This window comes from Marmota monax, unplaced genomic scaffold, assembly GCF_021218885.2.
Source record: "Marmota monax isolate L192 unplaced genomic scaffold, Marmota_monax_Labrador192_F-V1.1 WCK01_AAM20220418_F8-fsc00091, whole genome shotgun sequence".
Classification (NCBI taxonomy): Eukaryota; Metazoa; Chordata; class Mammalia; order Rodentia; family Sciuridae; genus Marmota; species Marmota monax.
The window spans coordinates 6,897,056-6,916,309 of record NW_026692434.1 but is presented as its reverse complement, the minus strand read 5'-3'; the positions used below and the strand labels follow the sequence as shown (position 1 = coordinate 6,916,309).

Here is a 19,254-nt window from a genome sequence, read left to right as displayed (position 1 = left end):
AACATAAAGACATTACTTACTGTGGCTGATTTCCTTTCACCTTTAAGGAGTTTTCCAAGAATTTCATAACCATCTGTTGTGATATTTCCAGCTTCCTTTATGTCTTTTTCTATGATTTCATAGCAGTCTATGTAAATCTTAACACTTTTTGAAGTCACTACAATATGAATCTAAAAAAGATGGAAACAAATTTGTTTCCATTATAAAAATTCCACCAAAAAAATTAGCTATTCTCATCCCAAACCAAGAGTCTTGAACTGAAAACCAAGAACCAGGTTGTAATGTCAACAATGTCATCTATTAACCATATGAAACTAAACAAGCCACTTAACTAACCTCTCTGGTCTCAGTTTCTGTCATCCACATGTACACGCATACTTTCTTATTTGCCCACTGTGTACCCTTGCTGAGATGACTAGAAAGGAGGTAGTAGGTAAAAGGACTTTGCAAACTCTAAAGAACTAACAAAGTAGAATTGATAAATCATTTATATGTATGCTTATACAAAGGAGCTTCAAATGTCTCCCAATAATTTGCTCAATTCAATTTTTAGCTTATTTCCCAGTCTCAGCCAAAAATACTTTTTAAGCCATAAAATATCTTTTGTAGAGATTCAACCCTGGAAATTAATAGAACTTTAGATTCATTTTCTCTTAAGGAAAAAAGCACTTATGTTGATTAATTTTGTGTCTGCTTCTGAAGACACAGAATGTTAAGAAATCTATTAGTACAGATAACTAATAAAGCATTTGTATTTCAACAATGTAAAGAATAGTTGTCGGTAATCTTTGACTTGATGGTTATGCTCATAGTTTCCACTTATATCAGCACAAATACTCCAGTGAGCACTTGATGATTACTTTGAAAAGTCTGGCAGAAAGTTAAAAAAGAACAGAAATTCTCTTAAATGTTCTGAGTCAATAAGCTTAAGAACAATTTCTAAAGTTTTATTTTTAAAGTAGATATTTTCCCATATGGATTTACCACCAAAAGATTATTTTATCATATCTATGATAAATATGAATTACATATTGTTTTTATATACAAGTGATACACAACTGGCTAAAATAAAGTTTAAAGACCCTCAAGGAAATCAGCTAATACTGAAATCAAAATGAACATTGTATAAGCATTTCAAGGATATTTATCATATAATAGGATTTAGACTCTTGTATGAATTTTATTGAATCTATGTGAACAACTACAGAAGCAAACATTCATAGTGTGAAAACTCATGGTATCCACAAAAATTATTTCAAAATCAAAATTTAAAAAAAAATTTGTATCAGAATCACTCCAAATGTACTTGTCATTTATGCTAACCATAAGAAGCATAACCTAAAGACACATTTTGTGATTATTTTTTCCATGATTATTTATTTTACTGCATACTGCATGTTTTAAACACATACATAGTTACATTTCAGATGGACTCATCAGATCACTGTCTCAAGTATTTAAGGTACTGACTTATTTCTCAACTGCCACTCATCTCCCTTCCCAGGCTCTGACAATTCCTAAAGCTCTATTTTTCACCTACTTTATTTCTCACATGGATCTACCTCATCTATTATCAATAGACGGTACACACACACACACACACACACACACAGTTTTTCAAGAGACTGTACAAAAAGTGATAACTGTCAACTCTAAACTCATTTAGCTATTCTCTTTTCTCCAAAGGGCCCTCTTCCTGCCATCATCACTGTCTTCTGCTCATTCCCAGACAAGGTTGAAGAACCTCAGTTCAGAAATTAGATGGAAAATGAAAAAAGAGAGCTTGAATCCTTAGCTCAGTAAGAACGCAAGTAGCTGGTAGTAATCCCAGGCAATACTGCACTGATAGGATACATGAGAGTGGGTTAAAGGAATGGGCAGGGTGTTGTATATTTACAATTTATTAAGAGGCTAGACTTAAGTCTTTTTAACACACACAGAAAATGGTAACTATGCAGAAGTAATGTTAATTAATATTAATTATCTTGATTGTGAAGATCATTTCACAATGTATATCAGTTTTTCATATACCTTAAATATATATAATTTTATATGTCAAAAATATTTCAATAAAAGGGCTGGAGCTGGGGCTAAGTGGTAGAGTGCTCACCTAGCACATGTGAGGTGCTGGGTTCGATCCTCAGCACCACATAAAGATAAAAATTAAAGATAAAAGTTTTTTTAAATATTTTAATAAAACTGTTTTGAAAAAAAGAATGAGGTTAAGCAGTGAAGGAGGGAAAGGACTTAGTGAAAAGGGAAAGAAAAAAATGACAGATTATGAAATAAAAAGAAAGAAAATTTAGGAAGAGAAGACAAAGAAGGAGAAAGAAGGGATGTTATATAAAACCCAAGAGTGCATTAGCTCCGTGGGAAGACAAATAGTAAGAAGAAGGGAATGAAAAAAAACTTATCTTGATTTGTAGTAATTAATGACTATTATTATAGATCTCTGAAAAATACTGCCTTTTTGGCTCAAATAAAGCATTCCATGAACATTAGAAATTTTTAAATAGTTACTAAGTGGTTATTGGTTGTTTAGTAGAAGATGATTCTCAACATCTTAAGTGGATACAAAAGAAAAAATAAAAATAGTCCTTCTTAGCATGTTACCCAATGGGCCAAAAAAAAATGCCAGATTCAACATCTATTATCAGAGAAGGATCACTTGAAACCAATAACATCCTCCAAACTAGAATTTGCTTTCCCATTGAGGAATTTATTTTACTGTACCACATGAAAGTCAATAAAATTTTAAGTAAATATACGATAGTAAAAGGGTTTTTTCTTTTCTTTTTTTTTTTTTTTTTTGGTTGAAATGATGTGCACTTTTAAGCCTCTTTGAACTCAATATAGAAAGTCTTTTACCATCCTTATCATGAATCTAATTTATGAATTAGAAAAACATTCAGGAGAGAAACCAGGTTTCATTGAGAGTAGAAACAGCAAGAAATCATGTTAAACCAATTCAAGTTAGAGGAAGGTCAGATTGAACTGGAAATATTTGTCTTTTATATGTGGGGCTAATCTTTCTGCATGTCATACTTGTAGAAAATTTAGACCTTTTGTGCAATAACTGGTTCCTGTTAACATACTCCAATGCATGAAAGGATATCATAAAAGGTTTATTCCTAACCTAGACTGACCCTTTTTTTTCCTAATGCTCCCAACTTCAATACTTATTTGTCAACTAGCTGAACTAGTTTATAGTTCACTAGCATGTTTGTAACTTTTCAATAAGCAAGCAAGCAAAAAGCTCCTGTTCTATATAGAATAGTATCAATTAAAATATATCTGCTAAATTATTAAGCTTCTCAAACTTGAAGACATAAACATTCACAACAAAATGACAAGTAGAAAAATAGGTGAACAATATTGTAACCTTCTGATTCAATTGTTGAAAAGATATAAACTTTGAAAATAAATTAAAAGATTAATAGGTTAATAGTAGTTACCCATCTTCCCTCTTTCTCTCTCTCTCTCCCACCCTGCCCCCTCTCTCTCATACTAGGAATTGAATCCAGGAACTTTGCTCCTGAGTTACATCCCCAGCCCTTTTAATTTTTTTTATTTTGAGGCAGAGTCTTGCTAAATTGCCCAGGCTGACCTAGAACTTGAGGTCCTCTGGCCTCAGCCACCTAAGTAGCTGGGATCACAGGCTGTACCACCACACCCACCAGCAATAATCTCTTGACTAATAGAATCATTACCTCAAATTTATGAATTAATCAAATTATCTAAAATAATATTATCCTTTTGAAAGACATAGCTAGAACTCTACCAATTTAACATGACATCTTAATAAATAATAAAAGAAATTAGTTTTTATTTTTAAGTCATATCCTTTTTTTAGAAATAAGACTCAGGTAATCTTACATTCTTACCTTATGAAAACTTCCATAAAATAATGTCTTTACTTCATCTGTGTCAAATGTAACTGTTTGCACCTCGCCTCTTGTATCCTTATTGAAGAATGATAATGTCTTACTAGAAGCTGTAAGCAACATGAGATTGTTATTAAATCACATGCATGGCATACTTTTTATTGTAAGTATTAGCAAACCACCCTTATTGGAAAACTTCTAAAAATTTCAATAATTTCACTTGCACTAATATAAAAGTAGAATATTTACTGATGTTATATTTTTAAAAGTGTAATAAGTATATATATATATATACATATATATATATATATATATGTGAGATTTAAAACATATACTATTCAAATTCTGAATAACCAAGTACTCAGTATGAACTTAGTTATATTCAGAAGGTCTCTAGAGAGAAAAGAGAAGGAAAGGGAAAAACATAATCAAAACTATGTCTGCATGTGCCTTAAAACAGGATAAAATCCTTACGATCTGCAATCACTCCAACTTGTGGTTTGTAGTCTCTGTCTGTAATTTGCCAAATTGCAAAAGGATCATTGGGAGATTCTGGGAGAAGTCTGAACAATAGTATAATTGTGTATGAAGGAGGAAGTCCGTTTGGATGCAGGTCTCTGTGAGATAAAACAAAATAGGTTAATAAATAAATAAAATAAATAAATAAGGATTTTTTTTTCATCAGAAACAGAGAAAACCATTAGACCATAATCCCATTATGAGGGACTATTTACAATCATCCGATTCAATAATAAAAGGATAAATTTTATAAAATACATCAAAAGAATAAACACTAAAGACCCATTATGAAAATAGCAGATTATTTATTTGATAAAGTCACAAAAGTCTAGGAAATTACTGAATAGTCTTTTGTTCTCCTCTTAATAATGAATTTCTTCTAGACACATAGAGGATTATAATATCATGTAATAATTTTAGGGTGATAAACACTATTACTATAGATATCATGTGAAGAGAATGAATCTGACTAAACATTAATTTCCAATGTCAAGGGGATAAGATCACAGGCAAGTGGGTTATGGTTTTAATTTCTCTCTCCCTATCACTGATAATGTTTTGCACTTCCAAATTCCTCTGTTGAAATCAAATAAATCACCTCAAGAAGCCTACATATTCCCAAAAATAAAACCAGTTGTAAATGTTAAGGCCATGTACATGTGCAAATGTTTAGTGCTGATAAAGAAATGTGAGTCAATTAAAAGGAAACGTTTCTTGGCTCTAAGGCTGGGAGACAAAAAAACTCGGTCCCCTGTGTCCTTCTAGAGTTGAGTCAACATTGTCCTGGAAGAATTTTTTAAGCAGATTTGATCTTTTTGTGTCTGAGACCATGTAACACTTTCTCCCTGAAGGAAGGAAAAAAAGGCCTAGATAATCGAATCTTGGACAGAAAAGAAGCTATGCCTCTACCAATTTTGGCCTAAGGCATAAAATGTGTCTTGTGACCACATGTCCTCCTACAGTGTAACCAATACCTCTGGACTATAGTGCTGCTTTGCATCGTCAAATGCTCTGAGAAAGCTGGCAAGATGCCATTTATATATTCAAGAAATATCTATCCACATCCATGTTAAAAATAATATTTTCTCCCTATTACCTCATCTCTCATGTAGCCCTTTTTTCTCTTTCCCTATTTAACTAGCCCTTGTGAAAAAATAGTAATATTTCAATTACATTTATGTTTCTTTCCTTTCATTCAAAAGTTCTGACTCTTGCAAACACAATAGTATGTTGTAAGTTAAAATGTACCTTGAGGTGACTGAAAGACTTGAACATTGGTTATTGAGGTTTGCTGAAAACTCAAGCACTTCAAACCAACATGGCTAACCATAAAAGAGTCAGGAGTTACAATGTGGTCAAACTACAATACAATCTGCACCTCCTTAAAATTAATCAGCTTTGGTTTTAGTCTGAATTTTCCACTAGCTTTCCCAGACCATTTCAAATTTCAGACATTATTTTCTGTTCCTGTCCTAAGTTTCTGAAAGCTTTATTTCTTCTTATTCTTTTCTCTCTGTAAGTTGCCAAACACATATTTTCAACATTAAAAAGTTTTAGTTTTAATGAATAAGAAATACATATTTCTGTTATCGTATCCAAGTGCAAGCCTCCAGAGCTACCCAACAGATTGCTAGAGTATTAGCCAATAAAAACTAACTGCTGCCTGTCTGATCACAGCCAAGCAAAATTACTGCAGGCCTTCATTTTCTAGAGGTCTGAAACACTAAAAAGAATTCTTGCTCTTGTTCTTCATTTATTTCAGCCAGTCATTCTGACCACAGGGGGATACCTTCACAATAATAAGCTGCCTTCCTGTTTTAGCAGCCTCTCTTAGAAGGAGTATAACTACAACCCTGGCCTTCAATTCCAAAGAATCAGGTTCAGATTCTTGGATCTGGGAATAGTGGGTCATGAGTCCCAGTTCCTTGCTTTCAACCTGCCACACAACTTGATGGAAGACAATTAACCCAATTCTATTTAAGGAAAACAGAGTAGGTCATCCATAACAAGTCTTCCGACAATTCTGAAGTTCCAAGATTGTAGGAAGTCAGCAAAGATTTCAAGAACCTCTTGCCCGTTATAAGGAAAAGGGAACCTCCTGCTTTCACACTTACGCGGTGGGTTGATTCACAAAGGCATTCTTCTGAAGCCTGTAAGAGGAGTAGCTGGGGAAAGACCCTGACTCCAAAGAGACTCCTTGGACAGAAGCAAAATTCTTTTCTGTCAAGTTGTATGCTTCGAGCATCTTAAATCCTTTATATCAAAGAAGAAATTACTAAAATGAGTATATTTTAATTATTTTATTCCTTAAATCTAGAAAGAAGTTAGTCCAAGGACATAAATGCTTACCTGGTGAGGTGTAGCCATCCAAATAAATGAGAGGACAACCTGAAATGTACAGAAGTCTTTAAGTATGACTCACCAACATGATGTACAAACTCTACACACACACACACAGAGCAGAAATGTATGCACATCAAGTCATGAATCTGTTCATTTATTTATAAAAGTTAACTTGTTGATTTAGCCTTTTATTTCTTATAGACTTCTTGTGTATAGGAAAAATGTAATCTTAATAATAATTATGCTATTATTATTAATAGGGAAAATAAAGTTTTCTGAATATTCTCTAGTCAAATTGGACTTTTAAATTTTTCTTAAAAATAATAAAATGGAATTGAAGAGAAAAATTTTCACTTGTTTTTCAAAAAGAAATTCTCTCCCAGAAAATGTGGGATTTAAGCAAAGGGAAAAAACTTCATTCATCCATAACCCTCTTCTCTGCCAAGCCTCTAGCCTCTCACTGTCTACCACACATAACAAAACAGTGACAAGTATAGCATAATTTTCACCTTGGATCTCCCAAAGCCAGAGGTACCAGAATGCTGCATCCAGGAGTGGAAGGGAGACAGTTCCAGCCCTCTACCCACATTCACCATGGCAGCTCCATTCTGGAGTTCAGTGTAAATTTTCACAGTAAACCCCTGAGTTTTGTTCACTGTTGCCACCTCAAACCAGAATTTTATATTTATAATCTAATGTTTAATAGGGAAAATATGGCACTTGTCAACTAGAGCCCTGCCTAGGATTAGGAGTGTAAACTGGTCACATAATTGTCTCCCTAATCTTATACCCCAAAATGGATGAGGAAGAAGAAAAATTGACTTAATTGATCTTTAGTCCTTCACTGTAGTTCAAAAGCTGAACTTGGTATAAGAAAAATCTACACCCAAACAAACAAATGAGAATCAACTGAATTTCCATGGAGCACGCAAGCACAAGCCAGTTGGCCCATTGATTTCTTGAAGCCTGAATGTTGACAGAATACCAGCTGGTAATGAATAGGGAAAATCTTCATCTTACAGAAGAGTTTCTATATATGCAATTCTAAGCTGATGATTAATTTTCCTAAATGTCACAGGCACTGAGGTGTTGGGAAATAGTATATTAAAATGCTTTATTTCCATATAAGGGTTATTACATCCTCTAGGCTAAAACACTGATTTCTGACAAGCACACATTTAGCACGATCTCAATGGAACAATGACTCATCAGGTTTTCAAGTGATTTCCCAGGATCTATTTTTGCACAGACTTGATCCCATATAGTATGATTCCATTTAGTGTATAAGTAACCATTTCCCAAGACAATAAATTTATGGACTATGTTGACCATGACTTACTCGAAGTGGCAGTTTCACAAACAAATGTAATAAGGTTGTCCTCAATCTTCTCAAAAGATTCAAAGTCGTCCACAATGAACACATGCCGTTCACTTGGCTTGCTGGCAATGTTGGCCAGCTCATTGTAGTCAACATCAGCCACACCAACTACAAAGACACTGAACCCTGCAAAGTAGCATTTATAGAGTAAATTGTATATCCTTTTTCTGCCCCTTATTGTTTTAACAATTCAAAATAAAATCTTATCAGAAATGATACTGTATTTTCTTAGCATGTGCAGCAAGTTCTCGTATTTGACAAAACCTCTCTTTAATGGATAAATATGTTCTTTTAATGAGTATGTGCACTGGGCATGGTGGTGCACTCCTGTGATCCCAGCAGCTTGGGAGGCTGAAGCAGAAAGATTGTAGGTTGCCAGCCTCAGCAACTTAGCAAAGCTCTAAGCAATTTAATGAAACCCTGTCTCAAAACAAAAAATTAAAAAGGGCTGGAGATGGGTCTCAGCTATTAAACACTCTTGGGTTCATCTATTATCTGGTTTATAAAGTTTGATTCATTAGATCACCTAATAATTAAAAGATAAAGCTTTTAAAAGCAGAGAGACTTGGTGTAAGACACACAGGCTTCCACAAATCCACTGTCCAAATGTACACATGAATACTGTAATTCTCTTAGGTACCATTAACAATTTAAATATATGTGACTCAGAAACCAAGAATGGGCTATTTTAAATTTGAATTCTTGAGACTGATTTTTCTCAACGAATTCAGGCTCAAAAAAAATGGCAGCAGTTTGACTACCTTCAAAATTTGCAATTCCCGGTGGCAATAAATATTCCTTTATTTAGACTAATGCAAATAAACAAAGTTTTCATTCCAAAAGCTTAATTTGACATCAGAAAAAAAAAGGATATGAAAGGAATATAAAGAGAGAGAGAGTAGCAACTAAAGATGCAAGCATTCATAATCCCAAATCCCAAACTTAAATCAACTAGAAACCCAAAATATGTGGAAATCTGCTGAAAGTGTATAATCTAATGGCAATAAACTAATAAAGGATTAGTGCAAAGAACAATCTCTATTGAAAGAAGATAGTGTAACAGCACTAATCATGATTCATAATTTTAGTCAAAGAATTATGTATGTGCAGATGACAAATTCTATGTAACAAAGTGCCTTATAATTTATTGCCACAGATCATGCATGACGTAGATTCCTTCTAAAATACATCTACCTTGGACCCTGCTTAGGACTGCAGGGGCAGGGAGGGTGTTAATGAAGTACTGAAAGACCTAGTTTCATCTCTAATAATCCTAAATAACTAATCCAAAAGGCAAGGGGCTCTCAGAGTGTTTTGTTAGCAAGATCTACCCCCCACCACACACATCCCCAAGAGATAGCCTGCTGAGATCTTGGCATTTCTTATTTGCAGTACATCTTTCAGCAGTCTGCTTTAAGTCTGCCTCTGAAAAGATGAGCTACAGCTGAAGGAATCCTATGTCTCTCCTTGCTCAGGAACCAGCATTAGGATTCATTTCTGCTATGGCAGGGAGCTGCTCAAGGATTATCTCATTATCATTGCTGTCATTTTTGAGCAATTATCTAACTTTTCCATAATTAAATATAAATTAACATTACAGGTGTACAGAGTAAAATGGAATTATAACATAAAATCAGGACTTTTGGTCTTTTGAAATCATTGCTGAACATTAAAAGCTTAAAATAATGAGTGCAATCAAATACATGCTTGTGATTACCTGATTGCTGGATGACAAAAGCCGCCTTCTTGACCTCATCTTGTGACCGCCCATCTGTGACCACAACCAGCACTTTGGGGACATTCTTCCTCATGCCGCTTTCCCAGGTCAAGACCTTCTCCTTGATAAATGTGAGGGCCTTGCCTACAGGGTGTGGCATGGAACATTTTAGTATCATCTCACTGAAAAATACCTAAATGTCATGAGTCATGCCCAACTGATAAGAGTCCAGACATTAGGGTGAGATGATACATTCTGTTCCACTACCCCGACTGCTTTGGGGAGTGAAATCCACATAAACCCTGATTAACTGTACCTGTTCTTGTGTTTCCTCCTCGGTATCTAATATTCTGGAGGGCCCCAAGGGCTAGGGCTTTGTCATTGTATGTGTTCAGCTTGAACTCAGACTTGACCTCATCACTGTACTGTACAAATGAAACCTGAAAGAAAATGTTGTTTTCCAGTATCAGTCATCTAATTTTACATTTCAATCTTTGAGAGCTTCCTCTAGCTGCAGAATGGCAAAATATTATATGGCTAATATCTTAACACTGACTTTTGTTGTCTCATTAAACTCTCTAATTTCCAGTCCTTCAAGGAAATTGTCATGATTGACATTAACAATGAAAATATTTTGTAATTCATATGTGCCTTTCTCTAGGATGTAGGCAGAGAAGTGTAAATCTGGGTAACACTGAGGTCTCAGCATTAGCAACAAGGACACACCATCCTGAACTCGAATGTTAAGAGTTCTGCGCCAACCATTCCTTCTCATTGACTACATTCATTCTTAACGGTAATATAAAAATGTTGCAAGTGTGATGACAATCAGAACTCATGACTAATAGTAAGAGTGTGATTTTGGTCGAAAGAGTACAGGCTTTATAGTAGCTCAAATCCTAGCTCTATACATTAACAGCTGTGTGACATTGGGCAAGTTCTCTGTGCTTTAGTTTCATCAGTAAAGTGGAGATCCTCATATTTACCTTCTAGGGTTGTTTTAAGGACTAATTATCACACATACAGACTAATTGGTACACAGAAGTTAATCAAATATAATAGCTATCTCTATTAGAAATCTTGATTTCTAAAAAGGGTGAAAAACAGCCTAATTGTTAACACATTTCAAGAAGAATATGGCCAGACTTTTTACTCTTCTTGGGTTGAACAATGTCCACAGGATTATTTGAGGGTTTGAAATGTAGTATATTTCATAAAGTACTATTTCATTATGAGGATGTGGTTTCTCTATAAAATTACTTGTCATTTATTTCAATGTATTTTTATTTTTATAATGTCTCACAGATGCTACAATGACGTAAAAACTGCCAAAATAAAGAAGAAAATTCGCCAAAATGAATAGAGAAGAAAAGGAAAAGAGGATTTTAAGATATTTAGATAGAAGAGAATCAAACAAATAATGACAATGTAACAAGACATCTGCTGTAATGGCAATATAGAAAAAATACTTTCGGAGCAAGGAACACCTAGAGCCCTCGGGGAACCTCACCAGAAGAGTTGAATTGGAAGGGGTCTTTAAGGAATAGCTAATAATAGACTGAATCAGATTCTCAAAGAAGTCTGAGGAGACTGTCCAAAATAGTTTAGAGCCCCTAGGCTTGAGTGTTCATCTGTTCATGGGTATGTTGGGAATGGTGGATGAGATTCTCAGCTTTATAGGCAGGTTTTGACTAACTGATGAATTACTCTTGGAGGTCTCTCACAGAAATACAGCTGTTATCAGTTCCTAATCTAGTACAACAAATAAATCTGAAGCAATTTCCCAGTAATATAATTGGTAGTTAACATTTTAGGAAAACAAATTAAATACCCTTCAGGTCAATAATAGACATTCTTCTGGACAGGATAATATCTGTAATGTAATAATAGAGGGGGCAGCAGAGGCCACACAGCCACTCCAGTCACTGCATTTTTCTCACTTTACAGGGCATGACAATCATAATCCATTTGATGTCTAGAACTTTGAAAGACCTTTTATGGAAATTCATCATCGTTGGAAGTTTTAAACACATTAAAATCAGAATGTTCTAAATTCTCCAGCAGAAATATCATGTAGCCAAAGATAAAAATGAGAGGAATATTTATTTTCTATTTATTTATCATTAACACCCAAACCCTTCCTAAAAATACATGTGTAATAGCAATAGCAAAGAGTAAAGGTCAAAACATAGTTTATGATGAAATGACTTTCTAGCTAAAAAGAAACATTCAAAAGAGCAAGACACTACAAAGAAGTAACCACTAGCGGAAAGATACTCACCTGAATCCCAGCAGGACTGATTTCATCAAAGGCTCCCACAGTATTAAAGATGAATTTTACAACTTTGTTAAAATTATCATCCCCAATACTCCAAGAGGCATCAGTCAAGAATACAATATCTGCCTTGGCCCCTTTGCATACTGGAAAAAAAATACAGGGTAAGCCCCCAGTCTCATTAACTCTTTCTATTCAAATGAATTCAAGTAATAATGTAGGATGAAACTTCACTCCTTAAAAGTGTGGCTCAATGAAAACAGCACAGCCTGAAAGCATGTCCAAATGCAAACTCCTGGCCTCACCCTAGACTTCCTGACTCAAAATCAACAATAATAAGATGTCCAAGAGACTCAAGTACAAAAACAGAAGCACAGGTCTAATAGACCCTGATTCTCGACCTGGGATCACTCTTGTTTAGATCCATTATGCAAAAATATGCTATTGCCTCACAAAAATCTTCGAGTGGCTTCAAACAATAAATGAGAGGGGACATCAAATGAAAAGCAGTGATGTCTGGAACTGAAATGGGTCCTCAGTGGTTTGGAGAATTTGAATATAATTATCAAAGATTTGATGCAAATGAAATGTTTTGTTTTGTTTTGTTTTTTAATTTTAAGTTAAGCCACTAGAGCCATGTGTGGGAAAGGAGAGAAGTAAAATAAAGAAATAACTTTGAGTCTTTTTAGATTTGGAAGCCAAATAAAAATTCTAAAGAAAAATTTAATAAAATTTTAGTTTATGAAAATTAAATGTACAGAATGTACTATAACAAGAGTGAGCCCTAATGTAAACCATGGACTTTGGGTGGTAATGATGTGTCGATGTGATTTATCAGTTGTGACAAATGTACTAATCTGATGAGGGATGTTGATAGATGGGGTTGAGAAGGTAGGACACAGGTGGTTAATGGGCACTCTTTATACTTTCTGCTCAATTTGGTTGTGAAACCAAAATACTCTAGAAAATAAAATCTATTAAAAACAACATGTTTTGTTTGGTGGTTCTGTTTTTCAGTACTGGCGATTGAACCCAGGGCCTCATGCCTCTTAGATAAGTCCTCTACCACTGAGCTACACCCATAAACTCCAACATCATTGTTTTAACTGAGATTATTTATTGAATTTCTTTCAACAGTACAATTTTTTAAAAACCTGGTATTATTTTATCCTTTAAAAATACACTTTATTTTTTAATTTTACTTATATAATAGGTAAGTAATAATAGAGGGGCATATAATAGGTTTAATAAAGTTGCAACAATCTAGGTCCTCTAATATAGTAAGAAAAATACTTCTGAAATCTGAAATGCTTTCTGAAAAGCAGAATGTAAAAAAAAAAAAGAAGAAGAAGAAGAACCCCAGTGATTATTTAGCTTAAACATAATTTGATGGAGCTCTGAAGAACTGCCCCCAATTTACTGAGAGCCAAGCCTACCAGCTCAGAGTGTCTTTTTACCAGTTCTCTGCAACTGACAATTATGTCTCAAACTTTAGTGAATGGAAATTTTTTTAGTTTTTTGTAATCCAGGGCTCTTCTCAAGTCAGAAGCCAGAAATTCCAAAATCAAAAGCCTCAGGGATTAGGTTGCAGATATAGCCAAAAAAGGTTCTCAGTGCCTCTTGATACCAGCAGCCAGAAGAAAGAAAAGTCCTACATATGGACTATGGAAGGTATTTCTAGATCTCAACCTGCAAAACTGAGAAAATGGAGTTCCAGCCAAAGAGCTAGAGAAGTTTATGACTGATTTTATTCACACTAAAATGTACCCAGAAAGAGAGAGAAACAAACTACTGATCTTTTTTTTTCTACCTGAAAACTCTTCATCAAGAAAAGTAAATCAAAAACACTCCGGATCAATTGTAAATAAGTACATAAGGCATAATTAAGAATTTGCAAATCCCTCAATTCATTGCATAATTATCTGAACTTACCATCCCGGGCTGGTGGAATAGTGGGAGGAGGAGGAGGTGTGGGTGGTTCTGTAGGAGCTTCAGTTGGTTTTAAGGCTAGAATTTAAAAACAATAATTAGAAAAATACGACATGTGTTCATTTCGTATTCCAAAAAGTAAATCTTAAGGACGATTTGAATCCTCAGCAATAAATCAAGTCTTGTAAAATAAGGCTCCAGGCTCATTGGCGTTGACGTACGGGGAATTCTATTCTATTATTCTATCCAAACTTGGTATCCTTGAGTTTTTCACATGAATTACAGTTGTAGAAAGCACAGATTCAATGGGAAAATGCAAAGCCTTCAGAGAGTGCCAAATGACTAAATCACTAATAAGGATGCACAGACTCCTTCTCACCCGACTCTGAGGAACCATCATCCCACCATTACTGCCACTCACAGGGAGAAGTGCCTGAGCAGGTATCTCTTAAGTTCCCCTCACCTACAATGTTCTATTCTTAAGTCGTATGGAGGATTCCCAAATTGCTCAAAAACTTACTAGTATGTTCTCTGACAGGGACACCTGGCCCCTCCAGATTTGGTGTCTGCACAAACACAGTGACACCGTATTCAGCATCTGGTGAAAGGCCCGTGAAGCAGTGGCTGGTTTCTGATCCACGCACGGTAATTTCTTGTCCTCTGGTTCCTGATTGTGACAACAACAGAAATGCCAGCATTATCATCTATTACAACTAAAGAATTTATACATCATTTTATAAATAAAATGAAATATTCGTCACTAAAGTTCAAAATGTTTTCACTATGGGCTATAGTTCATTTTTTTAAAACACACATACCATCTGCAGGGCTTAGTTTCAGTCTGTAGGAGGTGGCTGCCCGGTGAGGTGACCATCTGACACAGAATGTGTCCCACCCAACCTGGTAAGTTTTCAGATCTGTCACATTTAAATAAACTACAAAATAAAGAAAGGGAAAAAAAGATTCACTGTGAATAAAGTCAAAAAAGCATAGTTTTAATCACAACACAATTTTCACTGTAGCTGAAATATGTCTAAAATCGTAATGTTTTCCTTATAAGAAAAATACATGAAAAATACACAAAGCATGGGGCTGGGATTGTGGCTTAGCGGTGGAGCACTTGCCTAGCACATGCGAGGAACTGGGTTTGATCCTCAGCACCAGGTAAAAACAAATAAAATAAAATAAAGGTATTCCGGCCAACTACAACTAAAAAATATATATTAAGAAAAAAAGAGATGAAGCATACATGAAAACATACATGAAGGAAGAGCCAAAACAGACCTTCCTTTCCGTCACTGATTTTCAGGAAAAAGAAAATTCACATAGCCCCGCTCATAAATATGAATGTCAAAGACATCTTATAAAAAAACAGTAAATTTTCCTAGAAGGATAGCTACTAAGTCCTTAAAAAGCTATCAAAGCACTAAGCGTCAAAAAAACAAATCTATTTGTGGGACAAGTTAGAGATTCAATGACTCAATCAAATAATATATTAATGAAATCAGGTAATATATATTTTAACATCAAATGTCAAGAAGAACTAGCATTACAACTTTATACAGATTATACATAGATGAAATGCCAAATTATACAATTTTTATCTTTTAGGATTCAAAATATAACAATCTGCATAAAGCAAACACCTTATATTCTTATATATTCAACTCCTTTAGGATTTAGATAAGTACCTTGTTTAACTGGATATAAAATCACTACCTATGTATAACTTAGGAAATATGCATAAATTTAAAAAAGTGAAGTTAAAACAGGCTGGACTGGAAGAAATATGCATAAATTAAGAAAAGTGAAGTTAAAACAGGCTGGACCACACATTTTCTTACAACCGCGAAGACATGCATGACTCACGTGTAGTGCCTTGATCTGTGAGGGGAACACTGAGTCCAGAGTCATACTGAGCATAAACATTCACGTCATAGGTGGTACTGGGATTGAGATTATGTAATGTGTAGGATGTTACTTCTCCAACAAAGGCTTCCATGGGCTCATTGGAACCTTTACAACAACCACAAAACAATTTAGAAAGATGCAATCATACCTCAGATTTCACTCAGCACTAAAGACCCTAAAGTCAAATGGTAGGGAACACCATTCATTCCTGTAGCACTTCATCCACTGACTGACTGTGGCACAAGCCACATTGGATGGTGAATCTGAAACTGTAGCAAGGACTGACTCTTCACTCTCCTATTCTCAAAGCACAGCACAATACCTTGAATGCATTAGGTGTATAATCAATGCTCTCTTAGTAAATATGTTCTCATGACTCTTTTTAAGCCCACCTTGCCAGAGAAGAGATGCTCAATTAACTTTTTTTTTCCAATTTATCATAGAGAGAATCCAAAAACTTCTATCTTGGACCTCATTTAACTTTTTTTTTCTCAGTTAACGACTCCCCTTTCCTCCTAAAGTTCTTTTTCTGTTCCTATACAGGTTCACTTTCTCTTTCTCTTGCTTTATCTCCTTCATGTTTCTAATTCATAGTCTTCCTGGGTACATTGAAAATAATGCCCTAGGAAGGTTGATGCAAAAATCATGTTTCTTCTGATTTTAGTAAGCATATAGGCAGAACATTGAAACAGATAGCAAATAATTTACCAAGGTGATATTGATTTTGGTGAAACTGTCAGTGGGGAGTTGAAAGCAAGCTTGTCATGAAAAAAACAAAATTCACAAAGTCTATGCCCAAAATGAAATAATACCTAGACACAAGGGTAAAGTACTAAAGTTTATATTGATAAAATCATGACATTTGCAGATAAATGGATGGAGTTGGGGAATATAATGCCAAGTGAAGTTAGCCAATCCCAAAAAAACAAACACCTAATGTTTTCTCTGATATAAGGATGCTGATTCATAATGGGATTGTGGTGGGGAACATGGGAGGATTAGACAAACTCTAGATAGAACAAGGGGGAGGGAGGGGAAAAAGGAGAATGGGGGTAGGAAAGATGGTGAAATGAGATGGACATCATTACCCTAAGTACATGTATGAAGACATGAATGGTGTGACTCTACTTTGTGTACAACCAGAGAAATGAAAAATTGTGCTCTACATGTGTCCTATGGATTGAAATGCATTCTTCTGCCATGTATAACAAATTAGAATAAAAAATAATAAAGACAATAAGAAAAAAGCTTTCATGATCATTAGAATATGTAGAATGACTGAATACATGTAGCTTTGATTTATACAACTTTACAGATCAGATCAAACTTTTCAATCATAAAAGTTGATGGTCTCATCTACACCCAAAGTATCAATGATACTTTAGACCACTGACTTAAAATATCCATTAGAGAAAATTAACTCTGATGATAATGAACTTGATATAACTGAACTGCAAGGAGAATCTAATAGTTGAATGCAATAGAGAATATCCTAACATGTAAATAATTTTCCAATGCATCTCTATTATGATAAAGATGCTTCCTTACCCACTGGCTTGTATACAATTTTATATCCAAGAACTGGAGAGGGTGAAGGATCCCAGGACACTCTGAATCTTGTATACCATTCATCAGAGATGTGTATGTTCTGAGGAGGAAGCAGTCCCACTGAAAACAAATATCAACTTGTGTTATTAACCCGGCACAGAGTGAGCACAGAACCTTATGGGTATTATTAGGACAGCCTTATTGGTTTAATTAGCTTAATTTTCTTTTCCAGAAATTAACTAAAAACCACTGAAGTGTTCATAATAGCTTGGTAATTTACAAAATTCAAACAGCTATTCAAATGAATTCAGGAACCTGGTAATTTTCAGAAAAACCTCCTGAGCAGGAGGCAAGATCCTGAGGTGATCTGTAATAAGACTCAAAATAATAGAAAATAGATCTCAGATCTGTTTAAGAATGTTATAGGTTGGATTGTCAGAACCAGAACACAATTTAGAGGCTATCTGGTTAGATCACCACATCACATAAATAAGATATAATTTGTCCAAGACCGCACAGCTAGCTAGTGACCGAAACATTATTCTTCCCTTCCCCCTCCTTATCTTCCGCCAACATAACCTAGACTGCATTCTCAATGCTCCAGAGGCACTGCCTCCAAACCTACACCTTGCAAAATCAATGCTGTTTAGATGGCATGACAAATAGTTGCTATTATTTATAGCATTACAAAAATAATCCACATTAAAACCTTTTTTTATAAGAGAAACTAGACATGACTTTGGCCGTTTCTAGAAAATTCAAGATGCATTAAACATTTTGTTTTGTGTTAGTTTTACATTTTAATAAGCACAAAATTCTGAAATATACTATTTTCCCAGAAAAGCACTAAAATGTAGTTTAAAAGGTGGAAAAGGAGAAGTTGTTGAATTAAAATCACCTTGAGTCACTAGACTGTCTCCAATGACTTAGTCCTACAGATGATAGTAAATCAATATATAGATTCCTGACCTTGAGAGGCTGGGCTGAATCAATTCTAGCCCTGCTTTTCTCTTAGGAACTTTCCTCTCCCAAATTCTGTAATGTTATCAAGAAAATTTAAGCACAAAAAGAGTTTGAGCAAGTGAGTGAAGAAAGAAACCTAAGTAGATTTTTGCTGAATGAATTAGAAAAGTGGAATGCCAATATTTACCAGTAATACACCAGGAATCCAGCCTGCCTTTCTGCTAGACTAGTGGCTCTCAACCTTGGTTGCACATTATAACATCTATAGGCCCAGCCCACACCTCAGACCAATTACATTAGTATCTCTGGGAGTAATTCCCAGGGACTAGTATTTTTTAAAACTCCTCTAGTGACCTCAATGAGCAATCAAATTAGATAATTTTTACTCTAAACCATAAGAAGTTGTCATCAATATAGGTTAGAAAGGGGCTTGAATGTTGATAATTTTTTGTAAATTATTTGTTATAATAATTTTTAAATAGCTAAATTTTTAGGAAGATGATGAATGCTAATCATTTTTTATCACTTAAGATTCACTCACAGCAGAGAATTATTTTAGCTGATATTTATACTATAGTCTTGACACCAAACCATAACATTATGCAGAGAATATACAATGGTTTTTCAAAGAATAAATAAGATTATCTCAAGCAAAGAAAAATATGCATGCTTTTGTCTTCTTTTTTCCTAATTCCATGGATCTTTAAATTTTTTAAATAAATTGTGTTCTTATGTAATCATTTTGATAAATGACAGTGTCAAGTACAAATGTTAATGCAATGTTAAT

The 19,254-nt window shown here is 34.6% G+C and overlaps 1 protein-coding gene across 4 annotated transcripts in view; it reads right to left on the bottom strand.

Annotated features, from left to right (window-relative positions):
* Col12a1 (collagen type XII alpha 1 chain) overlaps window positions 1–19,254 on the bottom strand; it is a 113,201-nt gene that overhangs the window by 25,668 nt on the left and 68,279 nt on the right. For all 4 annotated transcript variants that reach the window (XM_046443044.2, XM_046443045.2, XM_046443046.2 and 1 more), the window contains 14 exons: window positions 17,505–17,624; window positions 15,915–16,061; window positions 14,864–14,980; window positions 14,566–14,712; window positions 14,049–14,123; window positions 12,123–12,262; window positions 10,158–10,281; window positions 9,842–9,985; window positions 8,086–8,250; window positions 6,753–6,791; window positions 6,518–6,656; window positions 4,359–4,501; window positions 3,885–3,994; window positions 21–170 (listed from right to left, as the gene is read on the bottom strand). In XM_046443044.2, the coding sequence (XP_046299000.1) occupies window positions 21–170; window positions 3,885–3,994; window positions 4,359–4,501; window positions 6,518–6,656; window positions 6,753–6,791; window positions 8,086–8,250; window positions 9,842–9,985; window positions 10,158–10,281; window positions 12,123–12,262; window positions 14,049–14,123; window positions 14,566–14,712; window positions 14,864–14,980; window positions 15,915–16,061; window positions 17,505–17,624 (1,760 nt within the window). The remainder of the gene's footprint in view (window positions 1–20; window positions 171–3,884; window positions 3,995–4,358; window positions 4,502–6,517; window positions 6,657–6,752; window positions 6,792–8,085; window positions 8,251–9,841; window positions 9,986–10,157; window positions 10,282–12,122; window positions 12,263–14,048; window positions 14,124–14,565; window positions 14,713–14,863; window positions 14,981–15,914; window positions 16,062–17,504; window positions 17,625–19,254) is intronic.